Source organism: Euleptes europaea, chromosome 1 (assembly GCF_029931775.1).
Source record: "Euleptes europaea isolate rEulEur1 chromosome 1, rEulEur1.hap1, whole genome shotgun sequence".
Classification (NCBI taxonomy): domain Eukaryota; kingdom Metazoa; phylum Chordata; class Lepidosauria; order Squamata; family Sphaerodactylidae; genus Euleptes; species Euleptes europaea.
The window spans coordinates 31251430-31273039 of NC_079312.1; the positions used below are offsets into that span (position 1 = coordinate 31251430).

Below are 21610 nucleotides of genomic sequence, written 5' to 3' on the forward strand. Positions count from 1 at the left end.
GAGAGAAATGGAACACGCAAGGCAAAGTGGGAGAGGAGGAGAAGAGAGTGCACGAGCCTGAGGAGCAGCCCCTCTAAAGCAGTGGTTCTCAACCAGGGACCATATGGCCCCCCGGAGGGCCCCAGGATATTCCAAGGGGGCCATGGGTGAAAACTGCGTAAATGGGGGGCCACGGCACAAGACTAGGGGCCACAGAGGGAAGTGAGAAGTGAAGAAAACAGAAACACATGAAAACCTAACCCATGACTTTCTTCATTGCACTTCTATGCATCGTTTGCAACTGTGGATTTTTGTATCGCTGTAATCTTGTGCAACGACGGTAGAGGCTTTGTTCTCCCTTGTATGTGAACATTGTTGTTTATTAGCGTGTTGTATTCCCTTTTTGTGGGGCACTTTTTTTTGGTAAATTTCAGTTTCCCAATAAGAACTGCATGTGTGCAGTTTGCGTGGCTGTTTATGCTTCTTTGTTCCTTGGCTATTTACAAACAAAACATTTAAAAAGCTACCTTTCTACCGGTAGGACAGGGGCCCACAGGAAGGAAACAAGGTCGGAAGGGGGCCACGGTCGGAAAAAGGTTGAGAACCACTGCTTTAAAGGACAGTGGGAAAATAACCAGCAGTGGTGTGCCGTGCTGCCAATCGCTCACCGAGGGCCACGATCAACTGCAACTATGCCATTCATTTCAATTCTTATTGAATTGACATGATTCTTATTGAATTAACACGATTCACTAAAGTTACAAGCTTGCCAAGCTTTTCGCTAGCTTCTCTGTCCACACATGCCTATCACAATCATTTGCAAATTCTACCATAGAACCAACATTTTGATCTGTCACCTGGGGGGCAGTTTTTGCTTGCTACAGGTGTCTAAACAAAATGTTATTTACAACACACACACCTCAGTTCAGGTTTGAGCCAAGGGATGTACTTTTCCCACACTTCTAAGAGTGAAACATATAATGGTCTGCAGATGCCTCAGTTAGAGTCAAGCTTGCACATATTTATTTATTAATAATATACATACCCCCACCTTTCTATCCTCATCAGGGCCACCAAGGCAGATTAAAAAAATACTTAATAAAATCCCATCTCAAAAATGATTTAAAAAACCCAAATGAATAAATTAAATAAAAAATTTAAACACACACATCGTTAAAACAATTAAACCCAAAGCTGAAACACGTATACAAAACCCATAAAAACAATTATTAAAACATAGGGCAGGAAGGAGGGATCACTGAGGGAATGCTGAACAGAACAAAAAAAATCTTCACCCGCCGGCAAAAGATGGCAACAGAACAGGGCAGACAAATCTCCCTGTGGAGCGAGTTTCAGAGTTTGGGGGCCATGACCAAGGATGCCCTCTCCTGGGTTGCTACCAGACTAATCTCAAAAGGCAGGGGCACCCCAAGATAACTGCAGTGGTCCTGTAGGTTCATACGGGAATAGGTGGTCCTTCAGCTATGTTGGTGGCAAACCATATGGGGCTTTAAAGGTCAATTGAATTGTGCCTTGAAACAGATTGGGAGCCTGTGTCGATGGGACCAGACTGGAGCGATATGGTCCCCACAACACACTCCGGTCAACAGCCTGGCTGCAGCATGCTGTACCAACTGAAACTTCTGAACATTTCAAGGGCAGCTCCACGTAGAGTGCATTGCAGTAATCTAATCTAGATGTAGCCAGGGCCTGCGCCACAGCGACCAGATCTTTTCTGTCCAGGAAAGGCTGCAGCTGGCTAACCAGTCAAAACTAGTAAAAGGCACTCTTGGCAACAGCTGCCACCTGCTTATCCAGAAGTAGGCCTGGGTCCAAGAGCATCTCAAGACTACAGACCTGCTCCTCAAGGGGGATGGAACCCCATCCAGAATTGGTGACACCTTAAACCCTGGGTCAGACGTTCTGCTCACCAGCAGCACTAATCTCTGGATGACCTCACTGAGTGGCTTCACATAGATGTTAAAGAGCATAGGGAATAAGATGGAGCCCCATGCAGAACCCCACATGCCAAAGGTGAAGGGGCTGAGCAGCAGTCCCCCAGCACCCCCTTCTGAACCCCCCCCCCCAGCTAGGACCACAACCACTGCAATATGATGCCTCCCAGGTTCAACTTGCAAAGGTAGTCCAGAAGGAGATTATGACTGAATGCTGCTGAAAGTCCAGGAGAATCAACAGAGTCGCATTCCCTCTGCCCATCTATCGGGGCGACCATAGCCAGGCCTGAAAGCACACTGGGAAAGGATCCGAACATATGCTTACCTTTCCAAGATTTCTGAGATTTGCCAGTGGAAGCTAACTAATACAAGCTTAGCAACTGCATGTGATACCTAGAGAAGGGGAAAAAATAGACCAATGAGCAGAGCATTTCTAAAAAAAAACATTCAAGAAAGGCAGGTCCATATCATCCTCCCCACTTAAGTAAATCTGGACGTTCACAGTGGTAAAATACATCCTTAAAACACAGATTTTCCCTATCAATACTAATTTCACCCATTAGCCAACCATGCCATTAAAGATTTTCATGGGTTTAGAGGTCATTAATGTGACAATAAAACATTTCCAGAGCGGTATGTTCTTCGTTTCAACCTCTTAAATCCAGTACAACAAAGAAACCCATGGCTGAGAAAAGGTGCAGCCTGTCAAAAGTGGCACTGACCATACCTGGGGCTTAAACAAAGCATGGAGGGGTACGGAGAACAGAGAAGCAAAGCAGCTCTAAGTGAACCAAAATGCAAGGTAGCCTCACCGTCCAATCTCACCACACTGTCCAGGCAATTCCTAATATGGGAGCAAACATGCGTGCGCGAGTGCACACACAAACAGGGGAAGGCACAGGATGCAACCATAAATACGAGCCACTATAAACTCCTGCTCTTTATAGTTACAAGTTAAATGTTAAAGAGAGTCCATTCAAACACACTTCCTCAATCTCTGGCCAAATCCACTGCAGAAGAATTTATACACTGTACTCAGGACAGGGGCTATTTGTACCAAGCTTACTAAGCAGGCACAGACCTGGATGGCCCAGGCTAGCCTGATCTTGTCAGATCTCGGAAGCTAAGCAGGGTCAACTGACCAGGGCTGACCCTGCTTAGCATTTGGATGGGAGACCACCAAGGAACACCAGGGTTTCTGTGTAGAAAGGCACTGGCAAACCACCTCTGTTAGTCTCTTGCCATGAAAACCCCAAAAGGGGTCGCCATAAGTCGGCTGTGACTTGAAGGCACTTCACACACACACACTCAAGACAAGGGGCTATTTGTACCAAGCTTACTAAGCAGGCACAGACTCTGGTATTCTAAGAGCCTCGGGCCCATTTACTAGTTTACTTCCTTCATGTATAGTCCACCTTTTCACTGAGACTCTGGGGAGCTTAAACAATTTAAAAACAATGCAATAAAAACAGCATAATAGTAACCTCTAGTCCTCCTAGTCACAGGAGAAGGTCTAGTGAATGCCATCTGTTGTGTTTTTATCCTGGTCTTCCTATAAGGTGTTTGGTGAGGTGTGAATAGGGCTCCATCCACCCATTTTATTCCGACAACCCTGCGAGGTAGGTTAGGGCTGAGAAAGAGACCAGCCCTACGTCATCCAGAGAGCTTCACAGCAAACGGAGAATTGGAACCCAAGTCTCTCCCAGTTCCTAGTCTGACAATCTAACCACTACTTCCCCCACTGGCTTTCAAGGGTCATCAGGAGTAGACCTGGAAGGACAAACATCTCCTATATCACTAGTGTGTCTCCCCAGCTTCTCTCTAAAACAAACAAAAAAAGCCTTCTGGGATTTAAAAAAAAATCTTGCATAGTTCTCCTTCCAGGATTCACAAGAATGCTGGCTGAACCAATTCACACCATTTGCTCAGTGCACAGCAGCAATTCTACACTTATTCCTTGGCAGAAAGAACTGTAACAGACCTGTTGGAGGCTTCGTTAATCTAAATGACATTAATAGCCAAAAGAGCATTAAGCAGTCAATAATAAGTGGTTTGAGTGTTTTTGGGCACCGCCAGACAGGCAGAAGAGGTTTCACATCTCACTGATGGCAGAACGCAACGACGGCACAGGCTCGGGCATGAGCTTTTCTCACACGAGGCAGTTGACTGTGAAAGTGGTTAGCCAGAAAGCGCTGCGAGCTAGGATCAGCCAGATGGGCTGCCCGACCTTCATCCCAACATTTGATATCCCCCACTCCTCTCACAAGGCCTAGCTGGAGTACAGAACACAGCAAGGAGTACGGAACACAAGGCCCAGCTGGAGTACGGAACACCGTAGCCTTGAGTCTCTCCACTCAAGACTACATCCTTAGTGCATTTCTGCAGGCTAAAAAGTCACACTGTTTCCACACACACGTTTTGTTACCTGGAGAAAGGAAGAACGGAAGGAATACACTGAAGGGGGGAGGGCGCCACAGGAAAAAGAGGCTGCGTAATCTCCCTGGCTGCAAGAAAACCAAGTCTTACAGAGAAGAAGAGTTGGTTTTTATACCCTTATTTTTTCTACCTTTAAGGAGTCTCAAAGTGGCTTACAATCACCTCCCACCCCCCAGGCACCATGTGAGTTAAGTGGGGCTGAGAGAGTTTGGAGAGAACTGTGACTGGCCCAAGGTCACCTAGCAGGCTGCATGTGGAGGAGTGGGGAATCGAACCCAGTTCTCCAGATTAGAGTCCACTGCTCCTAACCACTACACTATGCTGACTCTCCAGAGGTAAAGCTTGATTCAACTCTGGCAGAACATTTGCTCTTGCTGGACATCGAGAGAGATCACTTTGGGCAGGGGTGTCCAAACTTTTTTCAAAGAGAGCCAGATTTTATGAAGTGAACATGTGTGAGGGCCGACCATTTTGCCTGACATTCTTAATTAAATTAATTAAATGCAAATTAACTATTTTATGCAAAGTTTATTGCAAACGGCATACTTATTATGCCCATAACCACAGACTGCACCACAAAAACCATGGCTACATTCCTTCCTTTCCCCAAAGCCCCTTTCAGCTCACTGGACGCTCCCCAGCTTCTAAATCTCCAACCTTCCTTCTGTAGGGAGGGAGCAGGAGCTCTTCCTCCCCACCCACCCCGCTCATGTGCCTCTCTGGGACTGTCGACTCTCTCCCTTCAACCATGCTGGGGGTATTCTGTCCTCCCATCATCTGAGCCAGGAAATAAACTGGTTTTCATTCTCATGGAGTCCAAGATTCAAACATTCTGACATCTCCCGTGCAGGGAGGAATGTGGAGTTTTTCTCCCCATGAGAGCCAGCGTGGTGTAGTGGTTAAGAGCGGTGGAGTCTGATCTGGAGAACCGGGTCTGATTCCCCCACTCCTCCACATGAGCGGTGGAGGCTAATCTGGTGAGCTGGATTTGTTTCTCCCACTCCTACACACGAAGCCAGCTGGGTGACCTTGGGCTAGTCACAGCTCTCTTAGCCTTACCTACCTCACAGGGTATCTGTTATGGGGAGGGGAAGGGGAGGGCAATTGTAAGCCACCCTTAAGTGGTAGAGAAAGTGGGCATATAAAAACCAACTCTTTCCTTCTTCTTTCCTTCTGACCTCTTTGCTCTCTGCTCGGGGCTTTGACCACTGGAATGAACATGGGTGTCCTCTGCAGACTCGGCCCCGTCTGAACAGGCCTCATTTCCAAACACGATACATGCCAGGAGTCATTTATTTCCCCCATCCCTTCTTTCGAAGCAGCCACTTGCCTTGGAGAGAACCTGCTGGGGGGGTCTGACTCCAAACACTCCCTGCCCCCAAATCCAGCCCCCTCTCCCCCCTGCCTTTCCTTGACTCACAATCCCCCCACTCAAGACCCATCCAGTCTCTCCCCTCCTCCCTCCCACCCACCCTGCAAATCTGGATCCCTTGCGAGGCCTCTGCAATGCAGGGAAGGGGCTGCATCTCCCCCCCCCACCCCAGCCTTCTGCAGAGAGGAAGGAGGAGAGCCAGACGGAGCAGCCCCCCCCCCCGCACTCCCAGGTTTTTAGGTGTTTGTGTGTGTGTGTGTGTGTGTGGGGGGGGGTGTCTTTCCTCTCCCGGATTGGGGCCAGCCTCTGACCTCCCTTGCATTTCCCCCCCCCGCCACCTTTCCCACCTTCGAGTCCCCCCCAACCATCCTCAGGATCCTCCTTGACCCATCGGGAGGAGCTGCTGCTGCTTTTCCATGCTTCAGAACAGCAAAGGCCGTGTCCCCACGCACGGGCTCTGGGTAGGAAGGAAGTGGCCTCTCTAGGGTTTCAGACTCACTGGCCTTCATTCCGGGGTATGGGGCTGAGACAGCCAATCGAGGCGACCCTCCACCCAAGTGTCGCCCCCTCGGTCAGGGATGCAAAGCACAGGTGCGGCCCCCAGGCGCCCCCTTTTCTCTCTCTGCAAAACAGGCTGGGGGGCGTATTAAACCGGCCCAGGGGCCGCAATTGGCCTCCGGGCCGGACTTTGGACATGACTGACATGACTGGGGATCTTCACAGGCCGTTTGGGATGTCGCCCCTTGACCAATTTGGAGCAATGCAGAGACCCTGCCATCCCACTACTTACACCTGCCCGTTCGAGATAATCTATGAAGGTTAAGCTGAACCAGACAGAGATCTTGCCCCAAACATTCCCTGGGGCCTAGCAAATATATACATTCATCCTCCCCACACCAAATTCATTCACCGACGACCACAATCTCAGTTTATGCACTTGTACACACTCAAATGAATCTGGCAATTAGAATATTTTTTTTCATTGTTTCCACTGCAAAGTTTAGGAACATTCATTTGCAGATGTAGATATTTTTGAGATCTAGCATGGTGAAATGCAGAAAGGCTTGTGGGGCATTACAACGTAATTGCATGCAGGAGGCCTAAAAGGACATGAGGAAGGGCAAAGCTATATGCAGGGGAAAGAGCTGGATCTCTTTCTGGAGCAATTCTTTAATATGTTTAAAGGCCATGTGTTGCCAGCTTCATAGAATCATAAAGTTGGAAGGGACCACTAGGGTCATCTAGTCCAACCCCCTGCCCAATGCAGGAAATTAACAACTACCTCCCCTCACATCCCCAGTGACCCCAGCCCTCACCCCGCCATGCAGGATCACACAATCAAAGCACTCCCGACAGATGGCCATCCAGCCTCTGCTTAAAGACCTCCAAAGACGAGGACTCCACCACCCTCCAAGGCAGCACATTCCAGCATCGAACAGCCCTCACCGTCAGAAAGTTCTTCCTAATGTTTAAGTGGAATCACTTTTCTATTAGTTTAAATCCATTACTCCGTGTCCTAGTCTCTGGAGCAACAGAGAACAAACTAGTTCCCTCATCAACATGACATCCCTTCAAATATTTAAACATGGCTATCATGTCTCCCCTCAATCTTCTCTTCTCCAAACTAAACAAACCCAACTCCCTAAGTCTCTCCTCATAGGGCATGGATTCCAGACCTTTGACCATTCTGGTCGCCCTCCTCTGGACACGCTCCAACTTGTCAACATCCTTCTTAAATTGTGGAGCCCAAAACTGGACACAGTATTCCAAGTGAGGTCTGACCAATGCAGAATACAGTGGTAGTATTACTTCCCTTGATCTAGACACAATACTCCTATTGATGCAGCCCAGAATTGCATTGGCCTTCTTAGCTGCCATATCACACTGTTGACTCATGTTTGTGGTCCACTAAGACTCCCAGATCTCTTTCACATGTACTGTTGTCAAGCCAACTCTCTCCCATCCTGTACCTGTGCCTTATGTTGTTTCTGCCTAGGTGAACTACTTTACACTTCTCCCTATTTAAATCCATTTTATTGCTTATGGCCCAGCTCTCCAGTCTATCGAGGTAATTCTGAACTCTGACCCTACCCTCCGGGGTATTAACTACCCCCCCTAACTGGGTGTCATCTGCAAATTTGATTAGCATGCTCTCTATTCCATCATCCAAGTCATTAACAAAAATATTACATAATAGCGGTCCCAGGACAGAGCCCAGTGGTACCTTGCGCGCAATATTTTTTTTAGTATTCTATTCGTCCCTAGATTTAACAGCTATTGGCTATTTATCTACCATTTCACACTTTAAAAAGGGGGGGGAATGAAAATTACTTTTTTCTTGACACTATAGAGAGAAAAGTTGCCACATATCTCACACAATTCACTGATCTACTTGACAACAGATAACGCAGTATCCGCTTCTAAGGAAGTGTCATTAGCTGTTTTCTCCAGGGAATAATATATTTATTTTGTGCAGTATCATTTTGGGAACATGCTAAAACAATGTGTGCCGAGGAGTCCACTCAATCAGGACAAAATGAGCATTTGCTGTCTTCTGCAATAATTTTATTATACCTCCCTTGTGTCTTGGCTAAGTCTAAGGCATTATACCTCGCCAATAAGAAAGCTCATCTAAATTTATGGATTTCTAACCAGCGGAAAGAGTCTGGCAAGGAAAACGTTCTGTTAAAGGGCACTATTTGTTGCGCTTCAGACCGTCGCAAGATGTCATTGTCCTGATGTACACCGCATTGGTCAGGCCACACCTGGAGTACTGTGTGCTGTTCTGGAGGCCTCACTTCAAAAAGGATGGGGACAGACTGGAGCTGGTGCAGAGGAAAGACTGAGGGACTTGGGAATACCGTATATACCCATGTATAAGCCGACCCGCGTATAAGCCGAGGTGCCTAATTTCTCCCCAAAAATGGGGAAAAATTAGGCACCCGCGTATAAGCCGAGGGTCGGCTTATAACCCCTCCCCCCCCCACGCAGGCTTACCTGACAGGCTCCCAGTGAAGGCGGTGGTGGCGGCGGTGGGCCCCCCGCAGGAGGCTTCCAGGGCGGGGGGAGCCAGGCGTGCCCGGCGGCGGCGGCCGCGTGGCCTAGAGCGGCCGCAGCAGGCTTCCCCCAGCCCTTCTAGAGCGGGGGGAGCCCGGCGCGCCCGGCGGCGGCGGCCGCAGCAGGCTCCCCCCCAGCCCTTCAAGGGGGGGAGTGAGCCCGGCGCGCCCGGCGGCGGCGGCTGCACGGCCTTGGAGCGGCCGCAGCAGGCTCCCCCCAGCCCTTCCAGGGCGGGGGGAGCCCGGCGCGCCCGGCAGCGGCGGCCGCACGGCCTGGGAGCGGCCGCAGCAGGCTCCCCCCAGCCCTTCCAGGGCGGGGGGAGCCCGGCGCGCCCGGCGGTGGCGGCCGCGCGGCCTTGGAGCGGCCGCAGGAGGCCCTCACAGGGCGCTCCTGGCCAGGCGAAGCCGCATGGGCCCAGCAGCGGCGGCGATGGCGGCGATGGTAAGTTGCCTCCTCCCTCCTCCCCTACCGTATTGACCCGCGTATAAGCCGAGGACGGCTTTTTCAGCCCGTTTTTTGGGCTGAAAAACTCGGCTTATACGCGAGTATATACGGTAGTCACTCTGGAGAGGAGGTTGAGGGGGGACATGATTGCTCCCTTTAAGTATTTGAAGGGCTGTCACTCAGAGGAAAGCAGGGAGCTGTTCCTGATGGTAGCAGAGGACTTGCAACAATGGGTTTAAATTATAGGCAGAATAGTACCAGCTGGATATCAGGATTTTTTTGATTTTTTTTTACAGTAAGAGTAGTTTAGCAGTTGAATCAGCTGCCTAGGGAGGTGGTGAGCTCCCTCTCACTGGCAGTCTTCAAGCAGCAGCTGGACAAACTCTTGTCAGGGATACTTTAGGCCAGGGGTGGGGAATGTCAGGCCCGGGGGCCATTTAAGGCCCGCGAAGTCATTTGGTCTGGCCCTTCATGGGTCCTGGCAGATCTCTAGCTCAGAAGGATCTAAGACTGGTGATCCGCCCCGTCCCACGGACAGGAATAGCCTCTATTCAAGGCGGATGTAAGTTTGTTTTGCCGAGAAAAGGAACCTTTCCCCCCCCCCCTTGCAGAAGAGTCATTAGCTATGGAGCTGCTTTGGCTGCCCAAGAAACTGTGTTAACCCTTTCCCACCCGGGCCATGGAGAAACATATTCCCTCTGTACTACAAGAGGGCTGGGGGCGGAAGTGGCAACAATGGAGGGATTAAAGGGGGCAGGGCCAGAATGCAGGGGGGGGGGTTCTTAGTCAGTGTGTCGGAGGTAGCAAGAGCAACTCCGGCATGTGGCTGGACAGCTACGCCCGGCTGGTGCAACAGATCATCCTGTGCCACCAGGTGGGCGAGTGTGCCACCAGTTGGATGCCTGCCTGCTTGCCTGCGCAAAGGGGGTCATCTGGGGAAGCTGTCTGCTTGGGGCTTGGTCGGCTAATTTTTAAGTTGATAATTTTGTATGGCCCGTGAATGATGTTATAAATATCCTAATGGCCCTTGGTGGAAAAAAGATTCCTCACCCCTGCTTTAGGCTGATCCTGCATTGAGCAGGGGGTTGGACTAGATGGCCTGTATGGCTCCTTCCAACTCTATGATTCTTTGCATGCATGCTGAAATGAGTAGCAGGATAGTATCAAGAGTTTCCATCTAGACATTAGGAAGAATTTTCTAACAGAACGGTTCCTCAGCAGAACAGCCTTCCTCGGGAGGTGGTAAGCTCTCATTCCCTGGAGATTTTTAAGCAGAGGCTAGATGGCCATCTGTCAGCAATGCTGATTCCATGACCTTAGGCGGTTCATGAGAGGGGGGCGTCTTGGCCATCTTCTGGGCATGGAGTAGGGGTCACTGGGGTTGTGAGGGGGAGGTAATTGTGACTTTCCTGCATTGTGCAGGGGGTTGGACTAGATGACCTGGTGGTCCCTTCCAACTCTATGATTCTATGAGTAAGGCAAGATTACTCACTGGGGGAAAGGAATCCTTTGTGGTGAAGGGAGGTTCAGAAAGACTGGTTCCTCCTCATCCTAGCACGTGACTTAAGTCAGGACTTATATCATGTGCTGGCAGCTCACTGGGTTCCAGATGATGCCTGGGGATTAAAGGTAGGTCCTGGGGCTGAAAAGCTTGGAAACCAGCACATTAAACCATCTGGAGGTTATCCTCACAGTTGGAGGATTATACACACATGGACACGGGAGGGAGGTAAACAGTGGGGTCACAATGCCACAAAATGCAAGAGGTCTAACACAGGTAAGCTCTCAATTTTTTTAGCTCACTCTCTTCACTTCCAAATTTATCGTCCCTTGAATCCTATGTTAATCATAGAATCATAGAGTTGGAATGGGCCAGACAGGCCATCTAGTCCAACCCCCTGCTCAATGCAGGATCAGAGCATCCCTGACAAGTGATTGCCCAGCCTCTGGTAGCTAAAGATCTAACTGAACTGCTCCTGTATCATTTCCACACTGTCTGCCAACACAGGCATTAGGCACCCCTAGCTGCTCCAAAGGATAAGAATGGAGCCGCTCCTCCTCCAGCTGCAGCTCACTCAGGCTCTCAGAGAAAGTATACGCTTAATCCCAGGAGCCTGCCAGTGTTCTGGAGGAACCACGTCACTTGCTCAGTTCAAGCATTCGCCAACACCCTTGCAGGCACCTTGTGCAAACCTGGAGTTTGAGAACCTAAAGGTGAGGTGGTCATGAAAGAGAACACTACGGTAAACATGATCATTATTTCTATACCATTAATATGCAGTACCAGTCTGGACCTATGTGTGCAGAGATGCTCACCATCTGAGATACTCATGAAGGGGGGGAAAGTGCAGTTTAGGGAGGAGAAGCACAAGCCTAGGGAAGCAGATGTCAGGTGCTTTATTCACAGTGTACTAAATTAGACTGGGGACTGAAAGAGGATCTCTGGTTAAACCTTAGAACAACTTGTTCCTCATGTTTAATCTGTGCGCACTGGAGCTTTAATCCAAGCGCCACCCCCTCCAGCTGAAATCTCTGCAACAAGCGAGAGCAGCAGGGCTGAAAACAGGGAGAGGGGGTAGAAAAAAAACCATGCTTTTTTTCCTTGCACAAATTTATGCCTCATATGCAGGCCCAAAAGGAATTTTTGCAAGTCCCATAAATAAGCATTTATGGAGTGTATTTTAAGCACTTTGAGTATATTTCAGTTAGATTTCCAACGACGTGAGGCAATGCAGAGTTACTATTGTTAAACTGCAGATACAGAGAAAGAAGTTTACCTCACACTACCTAAGTTTTCAATCCCCCTCACACCTGCAGCCCCCTGCATCATATGCCTTACAAGGTCACCCAACTTTTCAGGGCAAGAGATAAGGAGCTGCAGAGGAAGGAGGGAGGGCATGAAAACTCTGGAGAGCTTTAGACCCAATCCAGTGGGATTTTCCTTCCGAGAAAACACACACAGGACCAGGCTGCTAGCATTACAAAGTTATTTCCTGAAATTCCTCATGTGCTTCACATACATTACTTGAGAACTGTATGCAAGAAGCAGCCCCAAAACAGATATCCTCAATGTATCCTCACTTTTAACATCATAAATGCATTGTGAGCTCAGGAGGTAAGAGAGAGAGTGGACAGGGAGAAGTTTAGAGAGAGTGGACAGGGAGAAGTTTTTCTCCCTCTCCCATAATACTAGAACGCGAGGTCATCTGTTGAAGCTGGAGGGTGACAGATTCAAAACAGATAAAAGGAAGTATTTTTTCACACAATGCATAGTTAAATTGTGGAACTCCCTGCCCCAGGATGTGGTGATGGCTGCCAACTTGGAAGGCTTTAAGAGGGGAGTGGACATATTCATGGAGGAAAGGGGTATTCATGGCTATTAGTTAAAATGGATACTAGTCATAATGCATACCTATTGTCTCCAGGATCGGAGGAGCATGCCTATTATATTAGGTGCTGTGGAACACAGGCAGGATGGTGCTGCTGCAGTCGTCTTGTTTGTGAGCTTCCTAGAGGCACCTGGTTGGCCATTGTGTGAACAGACTGCTGGACTTGATGGGCCTTGGTCTGATCCAGCAGGGCCTTTCTTATGTTCTTATGAGTATCACAGAATTAAGAGCTCCAGGGAGCTGAATCTAGGGGTGAATTAAAGGTTGAGACTTGGGAGCAGGAAGGGACTGATTGGTTCATAGCTCAAACTCTGAACTACTACACTTCCATTTAAAAAAGGATTACCATTCAAGGTTACAAAGACATTCTTAAAAATGACAGCAGTAAATACCATATGCCCAAAAAGAAGATGCACGGAAAACAGCCGACATTCCCCCCCCCCTGCTTTTATGATGTCCAAGTTCATTCTTAACACATAGAAAGTTATCACCTTCCCCTCTTCTTCTTTTTCTCACACAGATCACGCTTGTCACAGAAGAACAACATATCCATCATTGAGGCTGCATTTTGATTCAGCTGAGCTGGGGACTACAGGCAGGGGTGAGTTTAAACTTTGCCTTTTTTAAAACACTGGGAAGCCTAAACTGAGAATTTAACTGAGGTTTGCTGGGAGAGGCTCTTGCCCTGTGGATCGTGACTGGGGAGCTGTAGGTGAGTATAAAATCTTTTTATCTTAGCAGAGTAACTCTCTCTATCCGGTTGCAGTACTGAGCAACTTGAATATCTATGTGAATTAGCAGCAGATAGCTGCAGGGCAAGGAACTTCGGCACTCAGTTCTTATTTGGTATAGGAAGAGTGCAAGAGAGTAAAGGGCAGGGTTACAACACCAAAGAATAATATAATAATAAATTAATTAATAAAATACCAGTTATTAAGGTAGAAAGCCAGCAGGGGTCGGGGGGCTATCCAGTGTACTGCATGAAGTGTCACATGTATGATTATCTGCCTGCTGGACAGAAGTCGTGGGTGTGCGCTCGGTGCAGGGAGCTCCTGGCTCTCAGAAAGCGAGTTCACTTCCTCGAGGCCAAGGTAGCTCAACTGGAGGAGCTGAGGCAGGCAGAGAGAGAGGTGACTAAGGACTCCGGGGATGAAATAATCACATCCCAGTCCCAAGGTGACGGCAACCTGCCAGTCACGGATGATGGAGCCCTTGGGGAAGGAGGCCATCTCACTGCGGTAGGGGAATGTGGTACTTTAGAAGGGACCTCTTCCTTGGTAGAAGAACAGATATCCTCTCGTACCGAGGATATGCCTCAGAGGGGAGGGGGGCTTCTTGTAGTGGGGGATTCAATCCTTAGGAATGTAGATAGCTGGGTTTCTGGTAGGTGCATGGACCACATGGTGACTTGCCTGCCTGGTGCGAAGGTTGCAGACATTACCCGTCATATAGGTAGTCTGGTAGGTAGTGCTGGAGAGGAGCCAGTGGTTGTGGTGCATGTTGGCACCAACGATGTGGGGAAATGTAGTCCGGAGGTCTTGGAATCCAAATTTAGGCTGCTAAGCAGAAGACTAAAAGCCAGGACCTCCAAGGTAGCTTTCTCAGAAATGCTACCTGTTCCACGTGCAGGACCAGCTAGGCAGGCACAGTTGGTGAGTCTCAATGCGTGGATGAGATGGTGGTGCAGGGAAGAGGGCTTTAGATTTGTAAGGAACTGGGCAACATTTTGGGACAAGCCGGGCCTATACAAAAGGGATGGGCTCCACTTGAACCAGGATGGAACCAGACTGCTGGCGCGTACTATAAAAAAGGTGGTAGAGCAGCTTTTAAACTGAACCTGGGGGGAAAGCCGACAGGAGCTGAGAAGCATCTGGTTCGGACAAACTCAGTGCACATGGACAAAGGGAAAATTGCTTCAGATTGCCCACATGGGAATTACTTGGACATGAAAGGGAATGGGGGGAAAATGATGGATAGCCACTTAAAGATGCCGAAAGGCACATGCCAGGCAAGTCGAAAGAGAGAAGCAGTGTGGAGGTATTCCTATGCTAATGCTAGAAGCCTCCAAGCAAAAATGGGGGAGTTAGACTGCATGGTTTTAAGGGAAAACATAGATATAGTGAGCATTACAGAAACCTGGTGGAGGGGAGAGAACCAGTGGGATACAGTCATCCCTGGTTACAAACTGTATAGAAATGACAGGGAAGGGCGTATTGGAGGGGGTGTTGCTATGTATATCAAGGAAGGCATAGTGTCTAATAAGCTAGAGACCATAAAAAGGGCAGACGCGTCCAAAGAATCCTTATGGGTGACGATTCCAGGCCCCAAAGGAGATTTAGTACTGGGGACGTTCTATCGGCCCCCTGACCAAATGGCTCAGGGTGATCTTGAGATGGAGAATGAAATTAGGGAAGCATGTAAAGGTAATGAAGTAGTAATAATGGGAGACTTCAACTTCCCTCATATTGATTGGATAAATGTATGCTCCAGTCAAGCCAAAGAGATAAAATTTTTAGACATCCTAAATGACTGTGCCCTCAAACAGTTGGTCATAGACCCAGACAGAGGGGAGGCGATCCTGGATTTAATACTCTGTGGTGCTGCCAGTGATTTAGTGCGGGATGTGGATGTAGTTGAGCCAGTTGGCAATAGTGATCACAATGGCATCAAATTTAATGTATATGTAAGTGGGAAAGTGACTGGGAAATCTCACACAATTACCTTTGACTTTAAAAGAGGGAACTTCTCTAAAATGAGAAAAGTGGTAAAGAGGAAGTTGAAAGGAACAGTTAGGAGGGTTAAATCTCTTGAAAAGGCTTGGGGGTTACTCAAGTCCACATTACTAGAGGCTCAGCTAGCTTGTATACCGCAGGTCAGGAAAGGTAGTAATAAGTCCAAGAGGTCACCACCATGGCTAACGGGTAAGGTGAAGGAAGCAATTCGAGAAAAAAAGTCTTCCTTCAGAGACTGGAAGGTTTGCCCAAACGAAGCGAACAGAGGCAAACACAAACTTGCACAAAGGAAATGCAAGCAGATAATTAGAGATGCAAAAAAAGATTTTGAGGGGCATATTGCTAAACACATCAAAACAAACAATAAGAAATTCTTTAAGTATATTAGGAGTAGGAAACCAGCTAGGGAAGTAGTTGGACCATTGGATGACAACGGGAGTAAAGGAACTCTAAGGGAGGATAAAGCGATTGCTGAAAAACTAAATGAATTCTTCTCATCTGTCTTCACTGTTGAAGATACAGGGCAGATTCCTTCTCCTGAACAGAGATTTTGGAGAGGGGAAAATGAGGAACTGAGGCAAATAGTGGTAACAAGGCAGGAAGTCCTAGAACGTCTAGACAAACTGCAAACTAACGAGTCACAGGGACCAGACGGTATTCATCCTAGAGTTCTTCAAGAACTCAAATGGGAAATTGCTGAACTTCTAACAAAGATATGTAATATGTCCTTCGATCAGCCTCTGTACCAGAGGACTGGAGAATGGCCAATGTAACACCCATTTATAAAAAAGGTTCCGGGGGGACCCAGGAAATTACAGGCCAGTTAGCTTAACGTCTGTTCCAGGTAAATTAGTGGAAAGCATTATTAAAGATAGAATTGTCAAGCATATAGAAGGGTAAGGTCTGCTGGGCAAAACCCAACATGACTTCTGTAAGGGTAGGTCCTGTCTCACTAACCTATTAGAGTTTTTTGAAAGCGTCAGTAAGCATGCGGGAAGGAATGAGCCTGTGGATATTGTGTATTTGGATTTCCAAAAAGCTTTTGACAAAGTCCCCCACCAAAGACTGCTAAGCAAACTTTATAGTCACGGGATAAGAGGACAAATCCTCTTATGGATTGAGAGCTGGCTGAAAAATAGGAAGTAGAGAGTAGGAATCAATGGTCAGTTCTCACAATGGCGGGATGTGAGCAGTGGGGTGCCTCAGGGATCTGTGTTGGGACCGGTGCTTTTCAACCTGTTCATCAATGACCTGGAGTTGGGGTTAAACAGTGAAGTAGCCAAGTTTGCAGATGACACCAAATTATTTAGGGTGGTTAAAACAAAATTGGACTGTGAAGAGCTCCAGAAGGATCTCTGCATACTGGAAGAATGGACATTAAAATGGCAAATGAGATTCAATGTGAGTAAGTGTAAAGTGATGCATATTGGGACAAAAAATCCCAACTTCACATATACACTGATGGGATCTGTGCTGGCAGCAACAGACCAAGAAAGGGATCTTGGGGTGGTAGTGGATAGCCCACTGAAGATGTCAACCCAGTATGCAGCTGCTGTAAAAAAGGCAAATTCCATGCTGGCTATAATTAGACGAGGAATAGAGAAAAGAACTGCTGATATCATACTGCCCTTGTACAAATCTATGGTGAGACCACACTTGGAATACTGTGTACAGTTCTGGTCACCACACCTAAAAAAGGATATTACAGAGCTTGAGAAGGTGCAGAAAAGAGCAACCAAAATGATTAGGGGACTAGAGCAACTGTCCTATGGGGAGCAGTTAAGACGCTTAGGGCTGTTTAGCTTGGAAAGAAGGCGGCGGAGGGGAGACATGATAGAGGTCTATAAAATTATGCATGGTTCGGAGAGAGTGGACAGGGAGAGGTTTTTCTCCCTCTCCCATAATACTAGAACACGGGGTCATCTGCTAAAGCTGGAGGGTGAGAGATTCAAAACAGATAAAAGGAAGTATTTTTTCACACAACGCATAGTTAAATTGTGGAACTCCCTGCCCCAGGATGTGGTGATGGCTGCCAGCTTGGAGGGCTTTAAGAGGGGAGTGGACATATTCATGGAGGAGAGGGGTATTCATGGCTGTTAGTTAGAATGGATATTAGTCATGCTGCATACCTGTTCTCTCTAGTATCAGAGGAACATGCCTATTATTTTGGGTGCGGTGGAACACAGGCAGGATGGTGCTGCTGCACTCGTCTTGTTAGTGGCTTCCTAGAGGCACCTGGTTGGCCACTGTGTGAACAGACTGCTGGACTTGATGGGCCTTGGTCTGATCCAGCAGGGCCTTTCTTATGTTCTTATGTTGATCAAATTGACATTACCATGTTGAAAGAAAACCTGCGTGCCAATATCAAACGATTCAGCTTGAACTTTATAATGCACAAAATGACTTTTCCCGTTTTACCCTTCCTTGTGTATTTTTGCAATCTAGCGTCAGAATTAAATAACTCCCAAAATGAGACAGAAAAATAAAAACTTTGGGGATTTAATTGATTGTGACGAATAGCCTTTCCCTTTGGCAGTATAAAGAACAGCAGCAAACACACCAAGGCAGTGGCGGACCTACATTTTTGGGGCCCTGAAGCTTGAACTGTTATGCGGCCTCCTTTGCAACCAGCAACAATAGGGCAACATCCAACAAGGTCCAAAGGGCCTTGCTGCCCTTGCAAGGACCTTGAGGCTGAAATGGTGGAGAACAGGTTGTTGGGGTGGAGTCCTTGAAAATGGGCCATACAGTGACAAAATAAAACTACAGAGCTATTAAGCCGTACACCAACGAAGGATTTGAGGATCCAGCTGCCCAAATGAAGGCTGTGAATAAATTCAGGTGAGCTCATTGGGCCCTTACAGCTGGGGGTTTGAGTGCTGCAAGCCGAGAAAATTTTGAAATTTGACCAATTGCAGGGACATTTTCAGGCCATATGAAATGGGTGTTAGAGCATATTCTAAAGTCAATATTAAGTACTTCAACCCATTTGCTTATGATTCTATCGCTAAAAAACTCCATCAATTTTGTTGAAAAATTCACTCATTAAAAAAAAAAGTTGCTTCAGGGGGCCCCTCCGGGATTAGGGTCCCTGAAGCTTAAGCTTCATTAGTTTCACAATAGATCCGCCTCTGCACCAAGGAGAAAATAAGAACATTAAGAAACTATTTTTTGTCCACTTTTGTCTACACAAGTGTCCATTTTAGTCTATACAAATCCCATTCCCCCCCATTCCTGAGCCCGTCCCCCCCCAGTCTCAATCTCATTGGCTGAGCCCACTTTGGGCTTGCCCACTAATGCGGTTACCCCCCTGAGTCCCAATCTCTAGGTGGCTGTCAATGTCCCCGCCCTCTGGGTTGGAGGGGTGCTGCTGGCAGCCACCAACGTTATTTACCATATTTTTCGCTCCATAAGACGCACCTGACCATAAGACGCACCTAGATTTTAGAGGAGGAAAACAAGAAAAAATATATTCTGAATCAAATGGTGTACTGCCCGTGGAAGCCCGGCAGGGGGGTGGGTGTCTTTACGCTGCCATCCCAGGCAGCGCAGAGCACTTTCAAGACCGCCCCCCCGCCCGGCTTCTAGGGACTCCCTGGAAGCCCGGCTCGGGGGGGGGGTGTCTTTAAACTCCTCCGCGCTGCCATCCCAGGCAGCGCAGAGCACTTTCAAGTCCCCGCCCAACAGCTGAGCCTCGGGACCGGGAAGCGCGGGGGGAGGTTAAACTGCTCTGCGCTGCCTGGCCAGGCAGCATGGAGCAGTTTAAAGACCGCCCCGCCCAGTTTCCTGGGACTACAAGGAAACCGGGCGGGGCAGTCTTTAAAGGCGGGGAAAGGCAGGGGGGTCTTGAAAGTGCTCTGCACTGCCTGGGATGGCAGCGCAGAGGAGTTTAACCTCCCCACAGTGCTTCCCGGTCCCGAGGCTGCGCTGGGCGGCTGGGAGGGCCCTCCCGCCCCCCAGCTGGCTGGCGGCATCCCAGCCGGCTCCCAGGGCGGCCCGGCTCTGCGCCCCGCTGCCGCGCGGCTGGGAGGGGCCTCCTGCCCCCCAGCTGGCTGGCGGCTTTAAAGCCGGCTCCCAGGGCGTGTGGGCTCTGCGCCGGGCTCCCGCTGCGCTGGGCGGCTGCTGGGAGGGGCCTCCCGCCCCCCAGCTGGCTGGCAGCTTCCTAGCCGGCGCCCGGGGCGCGCCGGCTCTGCGCTGGGCTGCCATGGCCGGGGGTCGGCCTTGGCTCCCAGGGCCTCTCGCAGCTTTGCCCTTCTCCCCGGGGGCCGGATTCACACACATTTGCTCCATAAGATGCACAGACATTTCCCCTCACTTTTGAGGAGGAAAAAAGTGTGTCTTATGGAGCGAAAAATACGGTAGTTTTTTGGGGGGATTTAACCCCTTTTTTTAGTTTCAGATTTTGTTGGGGTTGAGTGGGCTCCCTCTTTGTGGATTTAAGTATCCACAGGCAGTGGGCACACCTCCGAGTTAGATATATAGTTACTTATTTCAGTTTCCCATTCAATGCAAATAGGGTAAAAATAACCTTACCACTGTCACGAGAACATATTGCGATTTAGAAAAAAAAATTGTCGAGTGCATGTGTGAAACGCTACACTATAAGACTGAGAAATATGTGGAGTGTGGAACTGTAGGAGATTTATTATCCCTCTCCCCTTGGTCCAATTTGGCCCTTTGTCTGGGTGATTAACAGACTGCTGAACTGAAACACTGTGGGCTGTGGCTCTGTTTCACAGCTTTCGTTACTCACTTTCTAGGCCAGCTACAGAACTAGTAAGATAAACTCCCAGATACAATGACTAAAAGGTTTTGCAGTGCTCTCCACCCACCACCACCTATACCCTGCAAAGATCAGAGGCGGTGAGAAGATTTTTTTAGCTTCTGGCCAATCCATAAACGCAGCACTCTTTAGGCGATTCATAAAATTGGAAAGAAGAAAAATAATTCTAAATAGCTTCTGAATATTTGTAGGTCATTTCCCCAGTCAGATGAGTGGCAGCAGGCAACATCAAAATGACGGCATTCCCCACAAGGAGGCTTAGGTCTTCCTAGCAACATTACTGGAAGAAGGGCCGTGGCTCAGTGGTAGAGCATCTGCTTGGCATGCAGAAAATGTGCCAGGTTCAGTCCCCGGCATCTCCAGTTAGGGACTAGACAAGTAGGTGATGTGAAAGACCTCTGCCTGAGACCCTGGAGAGCTGCTGCCAGTCTGGGTAGACAATATCGACTTTGATGGACTACGGGTCTGATTCAGTATAAGGCAGCTTCATGTGTTCAATGCACAGCATTCCCCACGAGGAGGGCTTGACAAACCAGACTTACTTTCAGGCTTGACAAACCAGACTAGAATAATAGAATCATAAGAGTTGGAAGCGGCCACCAGCGTCATTTAGTCCAACCCCCTGCACAACGCAGGAAATTCACAACTATCTCCCCCACCCACCCCCAGTGACCCCTACTCCATGCCCAGAAGATGGCCAAGATGCCCTCCCTCTCATCATCTGCCTAAGGTCATAGAATCAGCATTGCTGACAGATGACCATCTAGCCTCTTCTTAAAAACCTCCAGGGAAGGAGAGCTTACCACCTCCCAAGGAAGCCTGTTCCACTGAGGAACCGCTCTAACTGTTAGAAAATTCTTCCTAATGTCTACATGGAAACCTTGAGATTTAATTTCAACCCATTGGGTCTGGTCCGACCTTCTGAAGCAACAGAAAACAACTCGGCACCATCCTCTATATGACAGCCTTTCAAGTACTTGAAGATGGTTATCATAACCCTTCTCAGACTTCTCCTCTTCAGGAGACTAGAGACATTCTAGTTCTTCACATGAGACACTTAATTTTATGTTTAAGTAAGCTGATACAGTAAGCCAGATGCCAAATCTGATACTTCTTTTAAATAGGACATATCCTTTTCAAATCTCAGTGGAACAACAACTGTTTAGATCGGGGCTTGACAAACCCAAGGTGGCAGGTCGCCATAGCACCTAGAAATTTCATTGTGGCACCTCGTATTTTCTGCAATGATTTTACTGCGACGACAGCCAGGGTTATATCCCCATATTTATTTATATACTACAACGCTTTTGTCATATGGTAGCCTAAATAAAATTACGAGAAATTGTGACATACTTAGTAGGTTTTGTGGTAGTGATAATGAGAAAACTGTCATTCCAATAAAAAAACCTGAAGGCTGAAAAAGAGTCTGGCCAGTTTTTGGCCTGGCGAGAAAGTTTGTCGAG

General features: G+C 48.3%; 1 protein-coding gene across 1 annotated transcript in view; it reads right to left on the reverse strand.

Moving 5' to 3' along the window:
• The window catches only part of ARIH2 (ariadne RBR E3 ubiquitin protein ligase 2), a 48418-nt gene that overhangs the window by 16562 nt on the left and 10246 nt on the right, over positions 1-21610 (reverse strand). Inside the window, exon 3 of the mRNA XM_056854058.1 lies at positions 2260-2327. Within this exon, the coding sequence (XP_056710036.1) occupies positions 2260-2327 (68 nt within the window). The remainder of the gene's footprint in view (positions 1-2259; positions 2328-21610) is intronic.